The following is an 18,282-nucleotide window of genomic DNA, read 5'->3' as shown; positions in this document are numbered from 1 at the left end:
ATATCAGTGATGGCATTAGTAGCAGGATGCGAAGGTAAAAACCTAAAAACACGACATGTAAACAATTAAAGGTATACTAAAAGTACTCAAAATAACTTATACAAAATAATGCATACCCTTCGCCATCAAGGTTGAATGTAGGTTTGCAATCATTTGATTCATTTTCAGATGGTGAGACATTGGTGGAATCTTGTACATTGGTGGAAGGAGTTGATTGAGTTGGTGAGACATTTGTGCAATCTTGTACCACATTAGGAGTTGGTGGGACATTGGTGGAAGGAGTTGATTGAGTTGGTGGGACATATGTAGAAGAAGTTGATTGACTTGGTGGGACATGAGTTGTCATATGTGATGACATTGCAACATGTGTTGAAGCTGAAGTTGGAATACCATTGTGAGTTAGCCCCTTTGAATGCTTTTTAGATGATTTTCCTCTTAGAGTTTTGGTTTTGCCTCGATCTTTGTTAGACATCTGCATTATTTGTAAAGGATAGAGCATTAGTATATTTAAGGAAAAATTATACGAGCTATAATATTACAATTAAAATAAGTACAATTTGTTACCTCACATAAGAAAAACATAATGTCACATTCTAATTATCATCATTTGAAGATGTATATTCATTCTCATTCTCATCCTCATCCTCATCCTCATCCTCATCCTCATCCTCATCCTCATCCTCATCCTCATCCACTTCCTCATATAAAGCTTCATCATCTCTCAAGTGACCATCTAGCTCTTCATTTGAAACCGGGTCCACATGAGTTGTTGTATCTTGAAATGCAACCTCCAATGCATACCGAGCATCAACTGTACCCATTGGTTTGGTTTTAGTAACAACCCACCAATCAACCTTTTCTTTTATGTGTTTTGGGTAAGGCATGTAGTACACTTGAATCGCATTTGTTGCAAATATGAAAGGGTCATATATTTGGAATACCTTCTAGAACGATGAACCTCCACAATGTCATATTCTTTATTAACCTTCATCCCACGATTGATGACAGAATCAAACCATTCACAGTTAAATAACACTAATTGTTTGATTGGTTCACCTGGGTACTCTAGCCGCAAAATCTCTTTAAGGACACCATAATAATAGTGTTCATCCTCTTCATCATCACCCTCAACACAAACTCCAGAATTGATGGTTTTCTTATTGACAGTCCACTCTTCTGTATGAAACTTAAAACCATTGACAAAGTAAATAGGCCAAGTCTCCACCTTTTTCTTAGGACCCCATGCTAAGTGGTGTAATAACTGATCTACTACCATGTTATTTCTATCATGAACCTATCATTAAGCATAAACTCATTAGAATTTATATTACACAAACATAGGTTTAACTTATGCAATATTAACTTAAAAAAACACGACAATTACATACGATCGAAACCAAGTTGGAAACTCAGATGCAGTAAGACCATCAATATCAGCTTGAGAGATATTTGGAAAGGTTGCCACCAAGTGTTGCTCAAAGAATCTAACAATGGTCACTATATTATTTAATGTTTCAATCATTATGACTAAAAGAATGATCAAAATACAAATAAACTTACGTACTTTATATATGGTTTAACTTCGTCACAGTTAAGTAGGATATGCAAATGGGCTGCATGTAATTCCATATCATTTAAATACCGACTCTTACAAGTTCCATACCGACTCTTACAACCATTGATGACATTAGTTCATACAACATTCAATCCATGACAACACAAACAAACTAGCATTAAACATCCAATGTTAAGAAATTAAATAACATACCTTAAGCAAAAGATCAAAGTATTTAACTTAAGAGCATCAACAAGTGGCCACCAAAAACCTTTAAACACAAGCATATTAGTTTTTTTTTTTGGGATAAACAATTTAAAAATTATGATTTATTTCTTACATATAAAACAAAGACCAAAAACAAACCACACCGATTTGAATCGGACTATTTGGTTCATATTTGCTAAAAAAAAATTATAACCGAACCAAACCAATTATAATTTAACGATTCAAATTCCATTATACCTTAAATCCAAACCAAATCAACCCATGAACACCTCTACCATTGTTTATTGGATTCCCTAAATCTCAACTAACCCCACAACAGTCCCAACTAGATCAAGTGCTAAAGTTAACTAAAGCAATGGCTCACACAACAAGTGAATTGTGAGTTCCTATTATATGGTTGAAGGATTTAATTCATAAGTTGCGGTTATATAAAGCTGGTCCTTTGGACCCTAATGTGAGATAATGCATATCAACTTTGCATTTCTATTCGAATACTTTGCTTCAAGAGAGAACAAAAGTATAGAAGTTGATTGTTATTTTTCAGAGAGAGAGTTTCTTCAAGCATCACCAAAACTTCTTGAGCTTGTTCCAATAATCAAACTTACTGATAACTTCACTAAATCTTTAAGGTGTCAAAAGAAGGCATATACATACGTTCCATGCTGCATGATGGTGCAGCAAAACGCAGACTAAAAGTGCAAATGTTATTTTATTTTAGTATTACGTTTCCTTTCGTTTAATCACTTCCTCTTAAATTCCAACTTTTAGTATCACTCACACACACACACACGGTTCTTAGTTCCTTGATTTAGTGACAAAAAGAAAAACAGAGCAAAGGAACTAACCAAAAGTGTTCCAAAAGAAAAGAATCCTAAAGCAAACACTAACTCAGTCCCTTGACAGCGAGCAACAGGGGTAACCAAGATTGCTGGTAGCTACAAGGCTTAGACACATAATAATATCAAGTATAAGATTTAGCTACAAAGCCCCAATCAATCCAAACAGTACAGCAAATAGGAAGAGGGCCTAAACATAGCAGAATTACCGCATTCCCAAGCAAAGGAGAACATTTGAAGACCATTCAAAAGGGGAGTAAGAGAACCATGGAGTGAGCTTTATTTGGCTAAGCACAATCTGTTACATTGGGTCACTCAGGAACAATATTATATTTAGGGAAGGGGAAGTCAATATCTCTTCAGCTTTGGACCAAACTGATATCTTTCTTGTTTGTTATGCCAAATAAAAAAAGCCCCATGACCATGGCACTTCAGCAAGCACCCATAATTTCTTGCTGCATTTAAGAAACCAATTCCCAACAGAACCTTACGTTTTGATGATGATTATTGGCACAAAGTTAAGACTTTTCAATTAAAAAAGGGAAAATTTACTGGTTAAAAAGAAAGGCAAGCTTTCTTTCAAACATAAATTGTTGCTTTTTACAGTGGCTAGGTTCAGTTCACTATGCAAGTTATAACAAGAAGACCCCAGTCACAGAAATAGCAAAATAGCAAGAATTATGTATCAGTTCAGGTTACAAATCAGCACTTCAAGTTATAGAGTTTCCAAGCACAAGAGTGGATTCGTAAGATATAGGATTTACTTACATCATCAGATCCCTCATCCTTCTCGACCTTTTCCTCTTTCTATTTGTGACCTGTAAGAGAAGAGAGTGAGCGAGAGGCAGCGAGAGGCAGGATGCGAGAGTAAAGAGAGCCAAAAAGTAAACTCATACCAAGATGAAGAGGAGCCCTAATTTTTTATACTTTTAAGCGTCCGTCGCTAATCCAGTCGCTACTTTGTTTATTAGTTTTATTATACTTTTTAGCGACGGAAACAACGGTCGCTAATGTTACCGTCGCTAAATCAGTCGCTATTAGAGACGGATATATCGGTCGCTAAATCAGTCGTCGCTAAGTCAGTTGCTAATACCGTCGCTACCTTGTTTATTATTTTTGCTATACTTTTTAGCGACGGTTATGTCTGTCGCTAATATACCGTCGCTAACTAGGTCGCTAATAGCGACGGATTGTTCGGTCGCTAACACAATCTGTCGCTAGTTCAGTCGCTATATCGCTTTATTATTTTTATTCTACAAATTTAGCGACAGATATGTCGGTCGCTATATTTTCCGTCGCTAAATCCGTCGCTAATATGTCAACCTTGAAGTGCGACCAAAATATCATGGAATCCGTCGCTAACGCGGTCGCTATTTGTGACTGAAATAGTTCGGTCGCTAAATCCGTCGCTAAACAACGTTTTTCTAGTAGTGAAAGGTATGTACTTGATGGCAGACTTTGGTGAAGCAGTAGTCCTTGACTTTTTGATGCACTCCTTCAGATAGGAGAAGAGAAAATAAGGCAAGCAGACTTTGGTGTGCTCCTTGGTGAAGAAAAGCATCACCTTCTGAGTGAAATTGATGTAGTTTGGAGAGCTTCCCTTTGGTCTTTGATTCATGCAGTTCAGGAGGAACTTGTGTCAGATTCTCAGGTCAGGATGAAGATCCTTAGTCTTGCAATTAGTTTTTCCAGGTCTCCATGTAGAGTATAAGGCCTTGTTGACCTTCTCCTTGGTACTTGTCTTCACTTTTGACTCTTGCAACTGAAATCTGTAGCCACGACTTGTATCTGCACCCAGAAGTCTTGCAACAGACTTCTCTGAGATGATGATCCTTTTTCCCAGAACAAAAGACACCACCTGGTACTCGTTGCAATCAACATGCTTCTTGAATTCCTTCACCAATTTATCATAGACTGGACCATGTAATCTATTGAAGTATCATTCCCAGCCTTGAGCCTGTACTTCAGGACGAAGATCGACCCCATTAGCAACAATGTTGTCTAGGTCGAAACGCCATTCAGCAAGAAATTGAAGTTCTTCTGGAGGGGAGACGCATGTGACTGCACAGCTTCTTTGGGACAATGGAATAACATCCTCAGCATCTTGGATTTGTGCTTGAGCACCCTCTGTCGATCTAGGACGCAGAACAGGACCTACTTGCCCTGTTGGAAGACCCACAACCATCCTTGGGAACACTCTTCCATTGGCTGAATCAGACCTTTCACCGGAATCAGCTCTTTTAGATCTCACCATTGTTGAAGGTTGAGGTTTGGGTAGAAGAGGGATGAACGAGAGAGAGAGAGAGAACTAAAGATAAGGGTTTTTGCAAACAGGAGAGAGAAGCAAATGACACAAGTGATGGAGAACGTGTGTGCGTAGTGGGTTTTAGAAAGTAACCGTTGTTGATTGTAAAAAAAAAGTAAAATCAACGGTTGAAAATTAAAGACATCATTATGAACAGTTAATACACAAAACACACGGTGGAGAATCAGCACATCTACACTCATTACAACAGATTATACGGAGGGCACAAGGAACGAGGCATCAGAATGAACTGACACACGTTTACTGTCTTGTTTCAGAGTAAGCACCAAAGGGTACTCAGCTTCTGACTAAGTTACCTTTTGAACTAGATATCTTCTGATGAAGAAGCAGCATAGTCAGAGGTTCTGATCCATCTTCATACTGGACAAAAGTCCATATTCAGATTTTTCAGTATAAATTTAAATCTATCCTCTGTTAAGGGCTTTGTAAAGATATCTGTCCATTGATGGTCAGTATCAATAAACTTCAGAAGAAGTACGCCCTTCTGAACATAATCTCTAATAAAGTGATACTTTACCTCAATGTGTTTTGCCCTTGAGTGTAAGATGAGATTCTTACTGAGTGAGATTGCAGCAGTATTATCACAATAAATTGGAATATTGCTCTCAAGGATTTGATAATCCTCTAGCTGATGTTTCATCCAGAGCATCTGAGTGCTGCAAATAGCTGCTGAGATATATTCTGCCTCTGCAGTGGATAGTGCAATAGTAGACTGCCTCTTGCTTGCCCATGAGACTAAGTTACTTCCCAGAAAGTGACAATTTCTAGAAGTACTCTTTCTTTCAGTTCTATCTCCAACATAATCAGCATCATAGTAACCTGAAAGCTTATACTCTGATGTTTTCTTATACATCAAGCCAAGGTTAGTGGTACCTTTCAGATATCTGAGAATTCTCTTAACAGCAGTTAAGTGAGTTTCTCTAGGATCTGATTTGAATCGAGCACATAAGTGTACACTAAACAGAATATCTGGCCTAGATGCAGTTAAGTATAGAAGTGAACGTATCATTCCACGATAGAGCTTCTGACATACTTTTCCACTGGCATCTTCTTTCTCCAAAATGCATGTAGGATGCATAGGAGTCTTAGCAATTATTGATTATGTCATATTGAACTTTTTCAGAAGTTCCTTTGTGTACTTGCTTTGATGGATGTAAGTAGCTTCTGGTTTTTGATCAACTTGTATTCCCAGAAAGTACTTGAGTTCTCCCATCATACTCATTTCAAATTCAGCCTGCATCATCTCAGAAAATTCCTTGCAAAGAGATGGATTAGCAGATCCAAATATAATATTATCAACATAAATTTGCACAATTAAGAGATCATCTTTGTAAGTTTTGCAAAAGAGAGTTGGATCTACTTTACCCCTTACAAACTCATTATCCAGAAGGAATGAGCTAAGTCTCTCACACCATGCTCTGGGAGCTTGCTTCAGACCATAGAGAGATTTCTTCAATTTGAAAACATGGTCAGGGTTCTTCTCATCTTCAAAACCAGGAGGTTGGTGTAACACCCCGATTTCGGTGGCGTCACTTTAGTAACCAAAATAAACTTAATGCGGAAAAAACGTGACTATTTTTTTTTTTTATAATAATAACTAAGACAAGACGGAATTAAATAAAACCCAACAATAACAAAAATCAGAACTAATATACAATATATAAACAGCCCCCGCTGTAGTAGTAACCTCGTCACGAGTAAACCTCCAGTGACGGAAGGAAAAGTGTAACGCCCGAAGGCAATATATACAAACCAAAAGAAAAGGGTGAAGTGCCCGCAACACCATCCCTCAAAACTCAGAATCAGCTGACCCAATGGCCTGAAAATAAGACCTCCTAAGTCCAACCAACTCTCTGTGATTCCCGTAAGGAAACCACACAAAAAGCTATAGGCGGATCTACCCTGTCCCCTAAGTAACAAATGAAACAAGACTGTCAGAGCTAAAACTCTACTCTACACTAATCCTAACTCGAGGAGCTCATACCAACACTCAAACTATGTGCTAGCATGATCGTCGTCTGAATCAGAATCCAGAACGACCAAGTCTACTAACCCTATCCGTCCTCCCCTCGCAACCGCAGTGCGCTCCGATGCTGGACTCACGGGCTTAGGGCCCGAACCCTAATCATCAATGATCGCAACGGAGGGTGCACTAGACCCTGTCGAAGGCACTCCCACTGGAATCTCCTTTGAGGGATCCTCCTCCTCTGAAGATGACGGTGGCGGCGGTGCTCCTCCGAATCCTGGTCCGCAGTGAACGCCCGGTGGCAAGTTGAAGCTGATAGAGCATCGCCTCAACACTCCTGACCTCAAGAGTCCTCCACTGTCCACGTGGTCCTCCATGATGCGCCCCGAATACGTCGCTCGATGGCTCGCGGGGTCAACCACCAACGACCCGGGGTCGTCCTGATCGATCATCTCATACCTAATCCCCCCCGAAGGGTGGACCATGGTGAACCAATCCGCAATATTCATCTGACAAAAGGCGTTGTCCGCCAAAACACACACAGAAGACGCGAGGGTCAACTCTAAAGAACTATGTAGATAATAAACCCAATAGGTACAAGTAATAAATAGCCACTTAGGCTTATAACTAGAGATGTCATTCCTAGGGTTGCATGTTCCATATCGAATGTAAATGACAACAATAACAAATAGCATGTTCCAAATAGGATTGACAAATAGCAATCACACTCAACAACTAAATTAGTATGTATGTTGCATGATATGCAATGCAGGTTAACCCAGTCAACCAATATGCAATCCGGAACGGATGGACATCATCGGATCAGCCCTTCACCAGCCACGGTGGTGCCATTTCGGCCCGTGATGCCTCTTACTCCCACATCATCATGTAGTCAGATCAGCATAAAACCCGAAGGCCTGCCATTTCGGTCTGCTACTAAGAGTCACCTAGCAGCGCTCTTACGCGGAAATCCTGGTCTTATAACCAATTTTGGAATCCGCCGTGGTCCGGTATCTCGCCGTGTTTAAACCACTTAATGAGTGCATGCAATGCAGTGATTAGCCAAACAACGCCTCCGACCTCACTCGACACGTCGCCACGTGTTCTAACTAAATTAATGTCTCTAAAAGCTTACCCTAAGGTAAAGTCGATTCTGCGACAAAATACAATAATCATAAAACGAGTGCAACCACTCACGATGACTCTTCGGGTCATCAATACTCTCACGAAGTCTCACGCTTCAGTGAAGTTTCATGCTCTCACAAGGTCTCACGCCTCAGTGGAGTTCTATGCTTTCCACAAGGTCTCACGCCTCAGTGGAGTATCCCGCATTCACAAGGTCTCACGCCTCAGTGAAGCTTCTCGGCTCATCCCTTGGATGGCTAACAAATTGCTCAACGAGCGAAAAAGTACCAACATACTCAGAACTTACCAAACTCCTCAACACTTGGATCCGACGACACTCCTCGTTTTTCCAAAACTATGATTTGACTTCCAATGCCTTCCTTCGAGATTGTTATCATTACTTAAAGATTTTGAGGTTATTTAAGGTCTTATGAATTTTCTTTATAAAATAGATTCCATTTTGTCTTATCGCAAGTCTTATACATTTGCAGGATCTCCCAATCCCAAGTCGCTTCCAGAGGAGGTCTCGATCCACTAAACAAAATTAAGGCCCGAATCTCGTTCGTCCTATCAAACTTTCTCAAAACTCTCAAAATAAAATCGGCATTACCTGCCCGCTATTCTCACCATTTAGAATCTCAGATTCCAGTACAGAGCATATTTAAATCATCACAATCAACAACATGTCATATATCAATAAATCGCATCATAAACACTTAGCACTTAGCATATAAAGCATGCACCACACATCCTAGATTACCCACATAGCACATAGCATGTAAGTCAATCTCAAAAACATTCAGTAGATGAATCATCTACATTGTCAGCCGAAGCCTCAAAAAACATTTTCCAATCACACACAATTCCAGTGCATAAACAGTAAACAATGTCGAAACATTGACCCTAAGCATTAACTAGAGATTCAGTGAGAAGCCCTCACCTGAAGGTTCTCCAGTATGATCGTCAAGCGCTTCCTCGCACTCAAAGTGTTGTTCCTCAGAGAAATCCTCAAAAGCACCTTTACAATAAAATCACAGAATACTATAAGAATCTATCGAAAACTAAGCTATCGATACTTACTAAGGTTACTCGAAGTAATCTATACCCTAAGGTACGATAAACTAGCGCGAAAGGACAAGTTTTCGGAAAAGGAAATTTCCTCCTCCCCCTCTAATAGGCTCGGCCACTTTTCACAATTAAGGGGCTCGATTTTTCTTCGATCAAACTTGGTTCCTATGCTTTCATAAGCCGTAACTAAGGGTATTCTGAACTCGGAAAAATTATCGGATCGAAAACTGTCGCAGGGGTATTTTGGTCATGATTTTTAACTTAGGATTTTCAAAACTGAAATCCCAAAAATAAAATTTTGCAGGGACGTCACCAACGACGTTTATGACAACTAATCCTACTAGCACTAAGCTAAGGCGATAGTTTTCAGCCTAAAGGTTGAAGCTTTACACCAAAAACTCCAAAAATGGGTATTTTAGGTTCAAATCGATTCCGGCGACATAACGGAAAATCTAACCCGGCAGAAGTGATCTTGGGCGCATAAGGAAGAGGTTTAGAATCAGAAATGAAAGATTCAGGATAGTTTTGCAAAAACCCATAAACTATCCACTCAGAAAACTCTACAGAAAAGCTATGGAAAAAGCGATCAGAGGTAAGGATTAGCGACTATACCTCGAAGCCTTGAAGCAGCAACTGATTGATCGACGATCAAGCAAGGTTTGAACAAAAACTCTTCTTCCTTCTTCCTTGTTCTTGGCCGCGGGTTTGAAGAGAGAAAATGGAGGAGAATTTGAGTTTTTCTTCCTTTCTTTGCTATATATAAAGGTTGGAAATTCGCGGGAAAAAGAAAGTTTCGCGAATCTGATTTTTCCGGCGTCATTCTCCGTGAATTAATAGATATGTTTTGGCAACAGAATTCCAAAACTATAAAGAGGTCTCCTTGTATTTTTGGCAACTAATGCATAGTCGGTATAAAACTATTTTACCCGATAAGTTGCTTTTTGCATCGAATGTCGGAATAGAAAACTTCCTTCGGAAGAAAGATTGAAATCATCAAGAGAAATGGGTGTACGCGTGTAGAATATTCATTTGAAGCTCTGAATAGATAAAGTCCCCATAGTCGGGTGATTCTAGGGTTTTGAAATACCAGGGTTTCGGTTTCGGCAAACTTCCGATGATTGGAATCGGACGTTCGTAGATCCTAGAGTTTCGCCTCGAGACGATCGTGATATATGGAAAAAGAGAAGTTCTAACATTTCTCTGAAGATTTTTGGAATTAACTGCCATCGTGCCTAAAAGTGAAAGTTAGCTATATACTAGGGTTTCTGACCTAGGTTTAAGCGTGTAACGATCGTGCTATAACTTTTATCGATCATAATGAAATCCTTGAACTTTTCCTGAACTTTCTCCTTCATAAATATATTTCATTTAATAAACTTTCGTTCAGGTTTCCCTTCACATTACATCAACCCTAATCGTGAATAAGAAGTTTATTCACTTAGCATAAACTTAAAAACTCGGGCCTTACATTACTACCCTCCAAAAAGAAAGTTTCGACCTCGAAACTTAAGGGTTAGTAAAAAGTTCTGGATACTGTTCTTGAATCTTCTCCTTCAGCTCCCATGTCGCATCACCAGTGTCTTTATTCCAAATAACCTTCACTAACTCGATCTCTTTCCCTCTCAACTGTTTTATCCTGGTGTCACCAATGCTAATTGGCGGTGTCTCGAAAGACAGATCATCCTTCAACTCAATATCATCCAGCTCGATAACATGTGTCGGATCCGCAATATATTTCCTCAGTTGTGACACGTGGAATACATCATGAATATTTGATAGAAATGGAGGTAGTGCAATCTGATATGCGACTGGTCCAATTCGACGAGTGATCTGATACGGTCCAATGAACTTGGGCGTAAGCTTCTTTGACTTGATTGCTCGACCAACACCCGTCGTCTGAGTAACTCTCAGAAATACATGATCTCCTTCTTCGAACTCCAGAGTTCTGCGCCTCTGATCTGCATAACTCTTCTGTCTACTCTGAGAAGTCCTCATCTTCTCTCTGATCTGCTTGATCTTCTCAGTGGTCTGTTGCAGAAGTTCCGGTCCTACCAACAGATTTTCTCCGTTTTGGTACCAACACAAAGGTGTTCTACACTTGCGGCCATACAAAGCCTCATACGGTGCCATACCAATGCTCGTATGAAAACTGTTGTTGTATGTGAACTCAATCAATGGCAATAAGGTATCCCAACTGCCCTTGTTGTCCAGAACGCAAGCGCGTAGCAAATCCTCCAACGACTGGATTGTCCTCTCAGTCTGTCCATCAGTCTGCGGATGATAAGCAGAACTTAGTCTCAGCCTTGTTCCCAAAGCTTCTTGAAGAGCTCCCCAAAAATGTGATGTAAACTTCGGGTCTCGATCGGATACAATACTTGTCGGTACTCCGTGAAGTCGTACAATCTCCGCTATATATAACTCTGATATTTTCTCCACGTTGTATGTAGTCCTCACCGGTACGAAATGAGCCGACTTAGTCAGTCGATCCACGATTACCCAAATAGAATCGTATCCCTTCTGAGTTCTTGGCAAAGCTACCACGAAATCCATCGATATGCTATCCCATTTCCATTCTGGCACATCCAAGCTTTGTAGCATACCTGAAGACTTCTGATGCTCCACCTTCGCCTTCTGACATGTCAGACATGCAGCTACATACTCAGCCACTTGTCTTTTCATTCCTGGCCACCAAAAATTCACCTTCAAGTCCTGATACATCTTCTTCATTCCAGGGTGGATACTTAACTTGCTCTTGTGACCTTCATCCATAATCAATCTTCTCAAGTCAGGGTTGTTAGGCACACAAACCCTATCCTTGCACCGTAGGATATTGTCACTTCCTACCTTGAATTCTGGGTCCTTACCTTGACTTACCAAATTTCTTTTCCCGAGCAGAAACTCATCTTGTAACTGTTGGTCTCGGATTTCCTCCATCAACCCATTGGTAATTCTGATCATCCCGAACTTCAGTTCTCCCTCGGATAATTTCACATCCAAGCTCAAATCTCGAAATTGCTCTAACAGCTGCAGCTCCTTCACCATCATCGACGAGATGTGCATCTTCCTGCTCAAGGCATCAGCAACAACATTCGCCTTTCCAGGATGATATTGCAGAGTGAACTCGTAATCTTTGAGAAATTCCATCCACCGGCGCTGCCTCATGTTCAGCTCCTTCTGCTCAAACAAGTACTTCAAGCTCTTATGATCACTAAATATGGTGAAATTGCATCCATATAAGTGATGTCTCCAAATCTTCAGCGCAAATACGATTGCAGCTAGTTCCAAGTCATGAGTCGGATAATTCTTCTCATGCACCTTCAGTTGTCTTGAAGCATAAGCAACCACCTTCCGATGTTGCATCAGCACACATCCCAAACCTTGATGCGAAGCATCACAGTATACCTCATAAGGTTCCTCCGGTTGCGGTAAGACGAGTACAGGTGACGTCGTCAACCGTTCCTTCATCGTCTGAAAGCTAGTCTCGCACGCTTCAGTCCATGCAAAAGGTTGGTCCTTCCTCGTCAGTTGAGTCAACGGTCCAACAATCTTCGCGAAATTCTCGATAAAGCGACGATAGTATCCCGCTAAACCGACAAAACTTCTGATCTCAATCACTGTCTTTGGCCGTTCCCAAGACAATACGGTCTCTACCTTTGCTGTATCCACAGCTATCCCCTCCTTAGAGATCACATGGCCTAAGAATTTTACCTCTTTGAGCCAAAATTCGCACTTAGAAGGATTGGCATACAACTCCTTCTCCCTCAGCACTTGTAAAACTTGTCGCAAGTGCTCCTCATGGTCTTCAGCATTCTTTGAATAGATCAGAATGTCGTCGATAAACACCACTGTAAGACCCAAGATTTTAAGCTTAGGATCAGTGGAAGAGATTTCCATTTACGATTAGGGTTGATGTATTGTGAAAGGAAACCTGAACTAGAGTTTACCAAATGAAATATATTTATGAAGGAGAAAGTTCAGGAAAAGTCAAAGGATCGTATCGAAGTCGATAAAAGTTATAGCACGATCGTTATACGCTTAAACCTAGGTCAGAAACCTTAATATATAGCTAATTTTCATTTATAGGCACGACGGAAGTTAATTCCAAAAATCTTCAGAGAAATGTTAGAACTTCTCTTTTTCCATATATCACAATCGTTTCGAGGCGAAACTCTAGGATCTACGAACGTCCAATTCCAATCATCGGAAGTTTGCCGAAACCGAATCCCTGGTATTTCAAAACCCTAGAATTTCTCGACAATGAAGACTTTATCTATTCAGAGCTTCAAATGAATATTCTACACGCGTACACCCATTTCTCTTGATGATTTCAATCTTTCTTCCGAAGGAAGTTTTCTATTCCGACATTCGATGCAAAAAGCAACTTATCGGGTAAAATAGTTTTATACCGACTATGCTTTAGTTGCCAAAAATACAAAGAGACCTCATTTTAGTTTTGGAATTCTTTCGCCAAAACCTATCTTAGAATTCACGGAGAATGACGCCGGAAAAATCAGATTCGCGAAACTTTCATTTTACCGCGTTTTGCCAACCTCTATATATAGCCAAGAAATGAGAAAAAAACAAATATCTTACCCATTTCATCCAAGGAGGCCGCGAATTTGAGAGGAGAGGAGGAGAAGAAGATTTTGTTCAATCCTTGCTTGATCGTTGATTAATCAGTTGCTGCTTCAAGGTTTCGAGGTATAGTCGCTAATCCTTACCTCTGATCGCTTTTTCCATAGCTTTTCTGTAGAGTTTTCTGAGTGGATAGTTTATGGGTTTTTGCAAAACTATCCTGAATCTTTCATTTCTGATTCTAAACCTCTTCTATATGTGCCCAAGATCACTTCTGCCGGATTAGATTTTCCGTTATGTCGCCGGAATTCCGCCGGAATCAATTTTAGCCTTAAATACCCATTTTTGGAGTTTTTGAGGTAAAGCTTCAACCTTTAGGCTAAAAAACTATCGCCTTAGCTTAGTGTTAGTAGGATTAGTTGTCATAAACGTCGTTAGTAACGTCCCTGCAAAATTTGGTTTTTGGGATTTCAGTTTTGAAATTTCTAAGTTAAAAATCATGACCAAAATACCCCTGCGACAGTTTTCGATCCGATAATTTTTCCGAGTTCAGAATACCCTTAGTTACGGCTAATGATAGCATAGGAACCAAGTTTGATCGAAGAAAAATCGAGCCCCACAATTACCTAAAGTGGCCGAGCCCTATTAAGGGGGAGGAGGAAAATTTCCTTTTCCGAAAACTTGTCTTTCGCGCTAGATTATCGTACCTTAGAGTATAGATTACTTCGTGTAACCTTAGTAAGTATCGATAGCTTAGTTCTCGATAGATTCTGATAGTATTTCTGTGACTTTGCTTTAAAGGAACTTTTGAGGAATTTCCTGAGGAGCAACGCTTTGCTTGTGAGGAAGAGTTAGAAGATAATCCTGGAGAATCTGCAGGTGAGGGTTTCTCACTGAATCTCTAGTTAATGCTTAGGGTCGATGTTTCGACATTGTTTACTGTTTATGCACTGGAATTGTGTGTGATTGGAAAATGTTTTCTGAGGCTTCGGCTGACAATGTAGATGGTTCATCTACTGAATGTTTTTGAGATTGTCTTACATGCTATGTGCTATGTGGGTAATCTAGGATGTGTGGTGCATGCTTTATATGCTAAGTGCTAAGTGTTTATGATGCGATTTATTGATATATGACATGTTGTTGATTGTGATGATTTAAATATGCTCTGTACTGGAATCTGAGATTCTGAATGGTGAGAATAGCGGGCAGGTCATGCCGATTTTATTTTGAGAGTTTTGAGAAAGTTTGATAGGACGAACGAGGTTCGGGCCTTAATTTTGTTTAGTGGATCGAGACATCCTCTGGAAGCGACTTGGGATTGGGAGATCCTGCAAATGTATAAGACTTGCGATAAGACAAAAGGGAATCTATTTTATAAAGAAAATTCATAAGACCTTAAATAACCTCAAAATCTTTAAGTAATGATAACAACCTCGAAGGAAGGCATTGGAAGTCAAATCATAGTTTTGGAAAAGCGAAGAGTGTCGTCGGATCCAAGTGTTGAGGAGTTTGGTAAGTTCTGAGTATGTTGGTACTCCTTCGCTCGTTGAGCAGTTTGTTAGCCATCCAAGGAATGAGCCGAGGAGCTTCACTGAGGTGTGAGACCTTGTGAATGCGGGATACTCCACTGAGGCGTGAGACCTTGTGGAAAGCATGGAACTCCACTGAGGCGTGAGACCTTGTGAGAGCATGAAACTTCACTGAAGCGTGAGACTTCGTGAGAGTATTGATGACACGAAGAGTCATCGTGAGTGGTTGCACTCATTTTATGATTATTGTATTTTGTCGCAGAATCGACTTTACCTTAGGGTAAGCTTTTAGAGACATTAATTTAGCTAGAACACGTGGCGACGTGTCGAGTGAGGTCGGAGACGTTGTTTGGCTAATCACTGCATTGCATGCACTCATTAAGTGGTTTAAACACGGCGAGATACCGGACCACGGCGGATTCCAAAATTGGTTATAAGACCAGGATTTCCGCGTAAGAGCGCTGCTAGGTGACTCTTAGTAGCAGACCGAAATGGCAGGCCTTCGGGTTTTATGCTGATCTGACTACATGATGATGTGGGAGTAAGAGGCATCACGGGCCGAAATGGCACCACCGTGGCTGGTGAAGGGCTGATCCGATGATGTCCATCCGTTCCGGATTGCATATTGGTTGACTGGGTTAACCTGCATTGCATATCATGCAACATACATACTAATTTAGTTGTCGAGTGTGATTGTTATTTGTCAATCCTATTTGGAACATGCTATTCGTTATTGTTGTCATTTACGTTCGATATGGAACATGCAACCCTAGGAATGACATCTTTAGCTATAAGCCTAAGTGGCTATATATTATTTGTACCTATTGGGTTTATTATCTACATAGTTCTTTAGAGTTGACCCTCGCGTCTTCTGTGTGTGCTTTGGCGAACAAACGCCCTTTGTCAGATGTCTTCGGCGGGCTGATTCATGATGGTTCATCCTTCGGGAGGAACTAGGGTTGAGATGCGGGAACTGGAGTGCATCGCGGTAGCGAGAGGAGGACGGATGGTGTACATAGACTAGGTCGTTCTGGATTTCAAATTCGGACGACGATCATGCTAGCATGTAGGATTGAGTGTTAGTGTGAGCTCCTCGAGATGGGATTAGTGTAGGAGTAGAGTCCTAGCTCTGAACATCATTTGTTCCTTTGGGAACAGGGTAGTTTCCCACCTATAGCTTTTTGTGTGGTTTCTTTACGGGAATCACAGGGAGTTGGTTGGACTTAGGAGGTCTTGTTTTAGGCCATCTGGGCTGACTTATTCTCAGTTTTGAGGGATGGTGTTGCGGACACTTCACCTTTTTATTTGGTTTGTACATATTGCCTACGGGCGTTACAGTTTTCTTTCCGTCACTGGAGGTTACTCGTGACGAGGTTGTTACTTACAGCGGGGGCTGTTTATATATTGTATATTAGTTTTATTACCTTTTAGCATTTGGGTTTTATTTAATTCAGTCTTGTCTTAGTTATTATCGAAAAAAAAAAATATTCACGTTTTTCCGCATTAAGTTTATTTTGGTTACTAAAGTGACGCCACCGAAATCGGGGTGTTACAACCACGACGAATCGATCCAGGAATGTATGGAAAGTCATATTCATGTAAGCCATGAATATTGCCGGCGCATTTGTCACCCCAAATGGCATCACTAAGTACTCATAGTGTCCATAACGGGTTCTGAATGCCGTCTTCTGGATATCCTCGGTCTTGACCCTGATTTGATGATAACCCGACTTCAGGTCGATCTTCGAGAATATTGTAGCTCCTCGTAGTTGATCCATCAAATCATCAATCCTAGGTAACGGATACCTATTCTTGACGGTTACCTTGTTCAATTGTCGGTAGTCGACACATAATCTCGACTTCCCGTCCTTCTTCTTCACCAATAAGACTGGCGCTCCCCAAGGTGAAACGCTTGGTCATATGAATCCCTTCGACAGAAGATCTTCGAGTTGGGACTTCAATTCCACTAGCTCCGCAGGTGCCATACGATATGGTGCAATCGAAATCGGCCCTGTTCCCGGTACGATGTCTATAGCAAACTCAATGTCGCGCACAGGCGGCAATCCAGGTACATCGCCAGGAAAAACATCCGTGAATTCTTTCTCCACTGGAATACTGCCAACTTCTGGGTTCCCTTTGCTCTCCAAGCTTAGCAAAACAGAATACTCCTGAGATCCCTCGTTCAAAGCGACGCTGATGTGATTGGCAGATAGATACTCGGAAAGATCCGAATCAGGGAATACCACTCTCTTTCGGTTGCAGTCCAAAAGACAATGATAGCGGGACAACCAATCCATTCCTAGGATAACATCTAGGTTCTTAAGAGTTAGGCATACTAGGTTAGCATGGTAGATCCTATTGTTGTATGTTATCGGACAATACATGCATGCTGAATTAGCAAGTAGAGTCCTGGCAGGAGTAGCAACTATCAGATCGAAGCTCAAAGCAGTAATAGGAAGTCTTAATCTGATCGCACACTCTCTAGAGATAAAAGAATGCGTTGCACCGGAATCAAAAAGTACGGATAGAAGATTACCGTCAATCCCGCAGTCGCCTCTAATCAGTCCATCGACTCCCTCAGCATCTTCACCATCCATGGTGTAGACTCTCGCCTTCGCAGCAGGACGCTTTCCTCTAGCAGTGTTGACGGTTGGTTCCGCCTTTGGTAGCCTGCACTGTGCAGCAGTGTGCCCCGGTTTTTGACAATTGAAGCATTGGGGTCTCGTGTCGGGACAATCGCGAGCATAGTGCCCCGGCCTCCCACACTTGTAGCAAGTCAGCTCCCTGTTCTGAGTCTGACCTCCAGAACCACCAGCAGCACCCATCATGGGCCTGTAAGATCCCGAGGCAAACCCTCTACCAGCAGGACGCTGATACGACCTCCTGTTCTGAAACCTTCCCCTGTTCTGATTATTCTGGGAGCCCGACCTCATCGGCCCTCCAGTTCCAGCCCGGTTCACCCTCCGGTTCTTCATCAGCTCCACTTCAGTGGCTTTCTCCACCAATGATTGGAATCGCATGATTCCCAGTGGCCTCACTGAGTCCTCAATATCCGGCCTCAGTCCATTAACGAA

At 41.1% G+C, this 18,282-nt stretch overlaps 1 protein-coding gene across 1 annotated transcript; it reads right to left on the bottom strand.

Moving 5' to 3' along the window:
* Positions 1-667: 667 nt before the first annotated feature.
* On the bottom strand, positions 668-1,571 carry LOC130731905 (uncharacterized). Its single transcript, XM_057584076.1, has 2 exons — positions 1,385-1,571; positions 668-1,294 (listed from the first exon to the last, which is right to left on the bottom strand). Exons 1-2 carry the CDS (start codon positions 1,520-1,522, stop codon positions 863-865), a joined length of 570 nt encoding a protein of 189 aa, XP_057440059.1. The 5' UTR covers positions 1,523-1,571; the 3' UTR covers positions 668-862.
* Positions 1,572-18,282: the final 16,711 nt, after the last annotated feature.

Source organism: Lotus japonicus, chromosome 1 (genome assembly GCF_012489685.1).
Source record: "Lotus japonicus ecotype B-129 chromosome 1, LjGifu_v1.2".
Classification (NCBI taxonomy): Eukaryota; Viridiplantae; Streptophyta; class Magnoliopsida; order Fabales; family Fabaceae; genus Lotus; species Lotus japonicus.
Note: the sequence above shows the minus strand (reverse complement) of the source record. Positions and strands in the feature narration are given on the sequence as shown.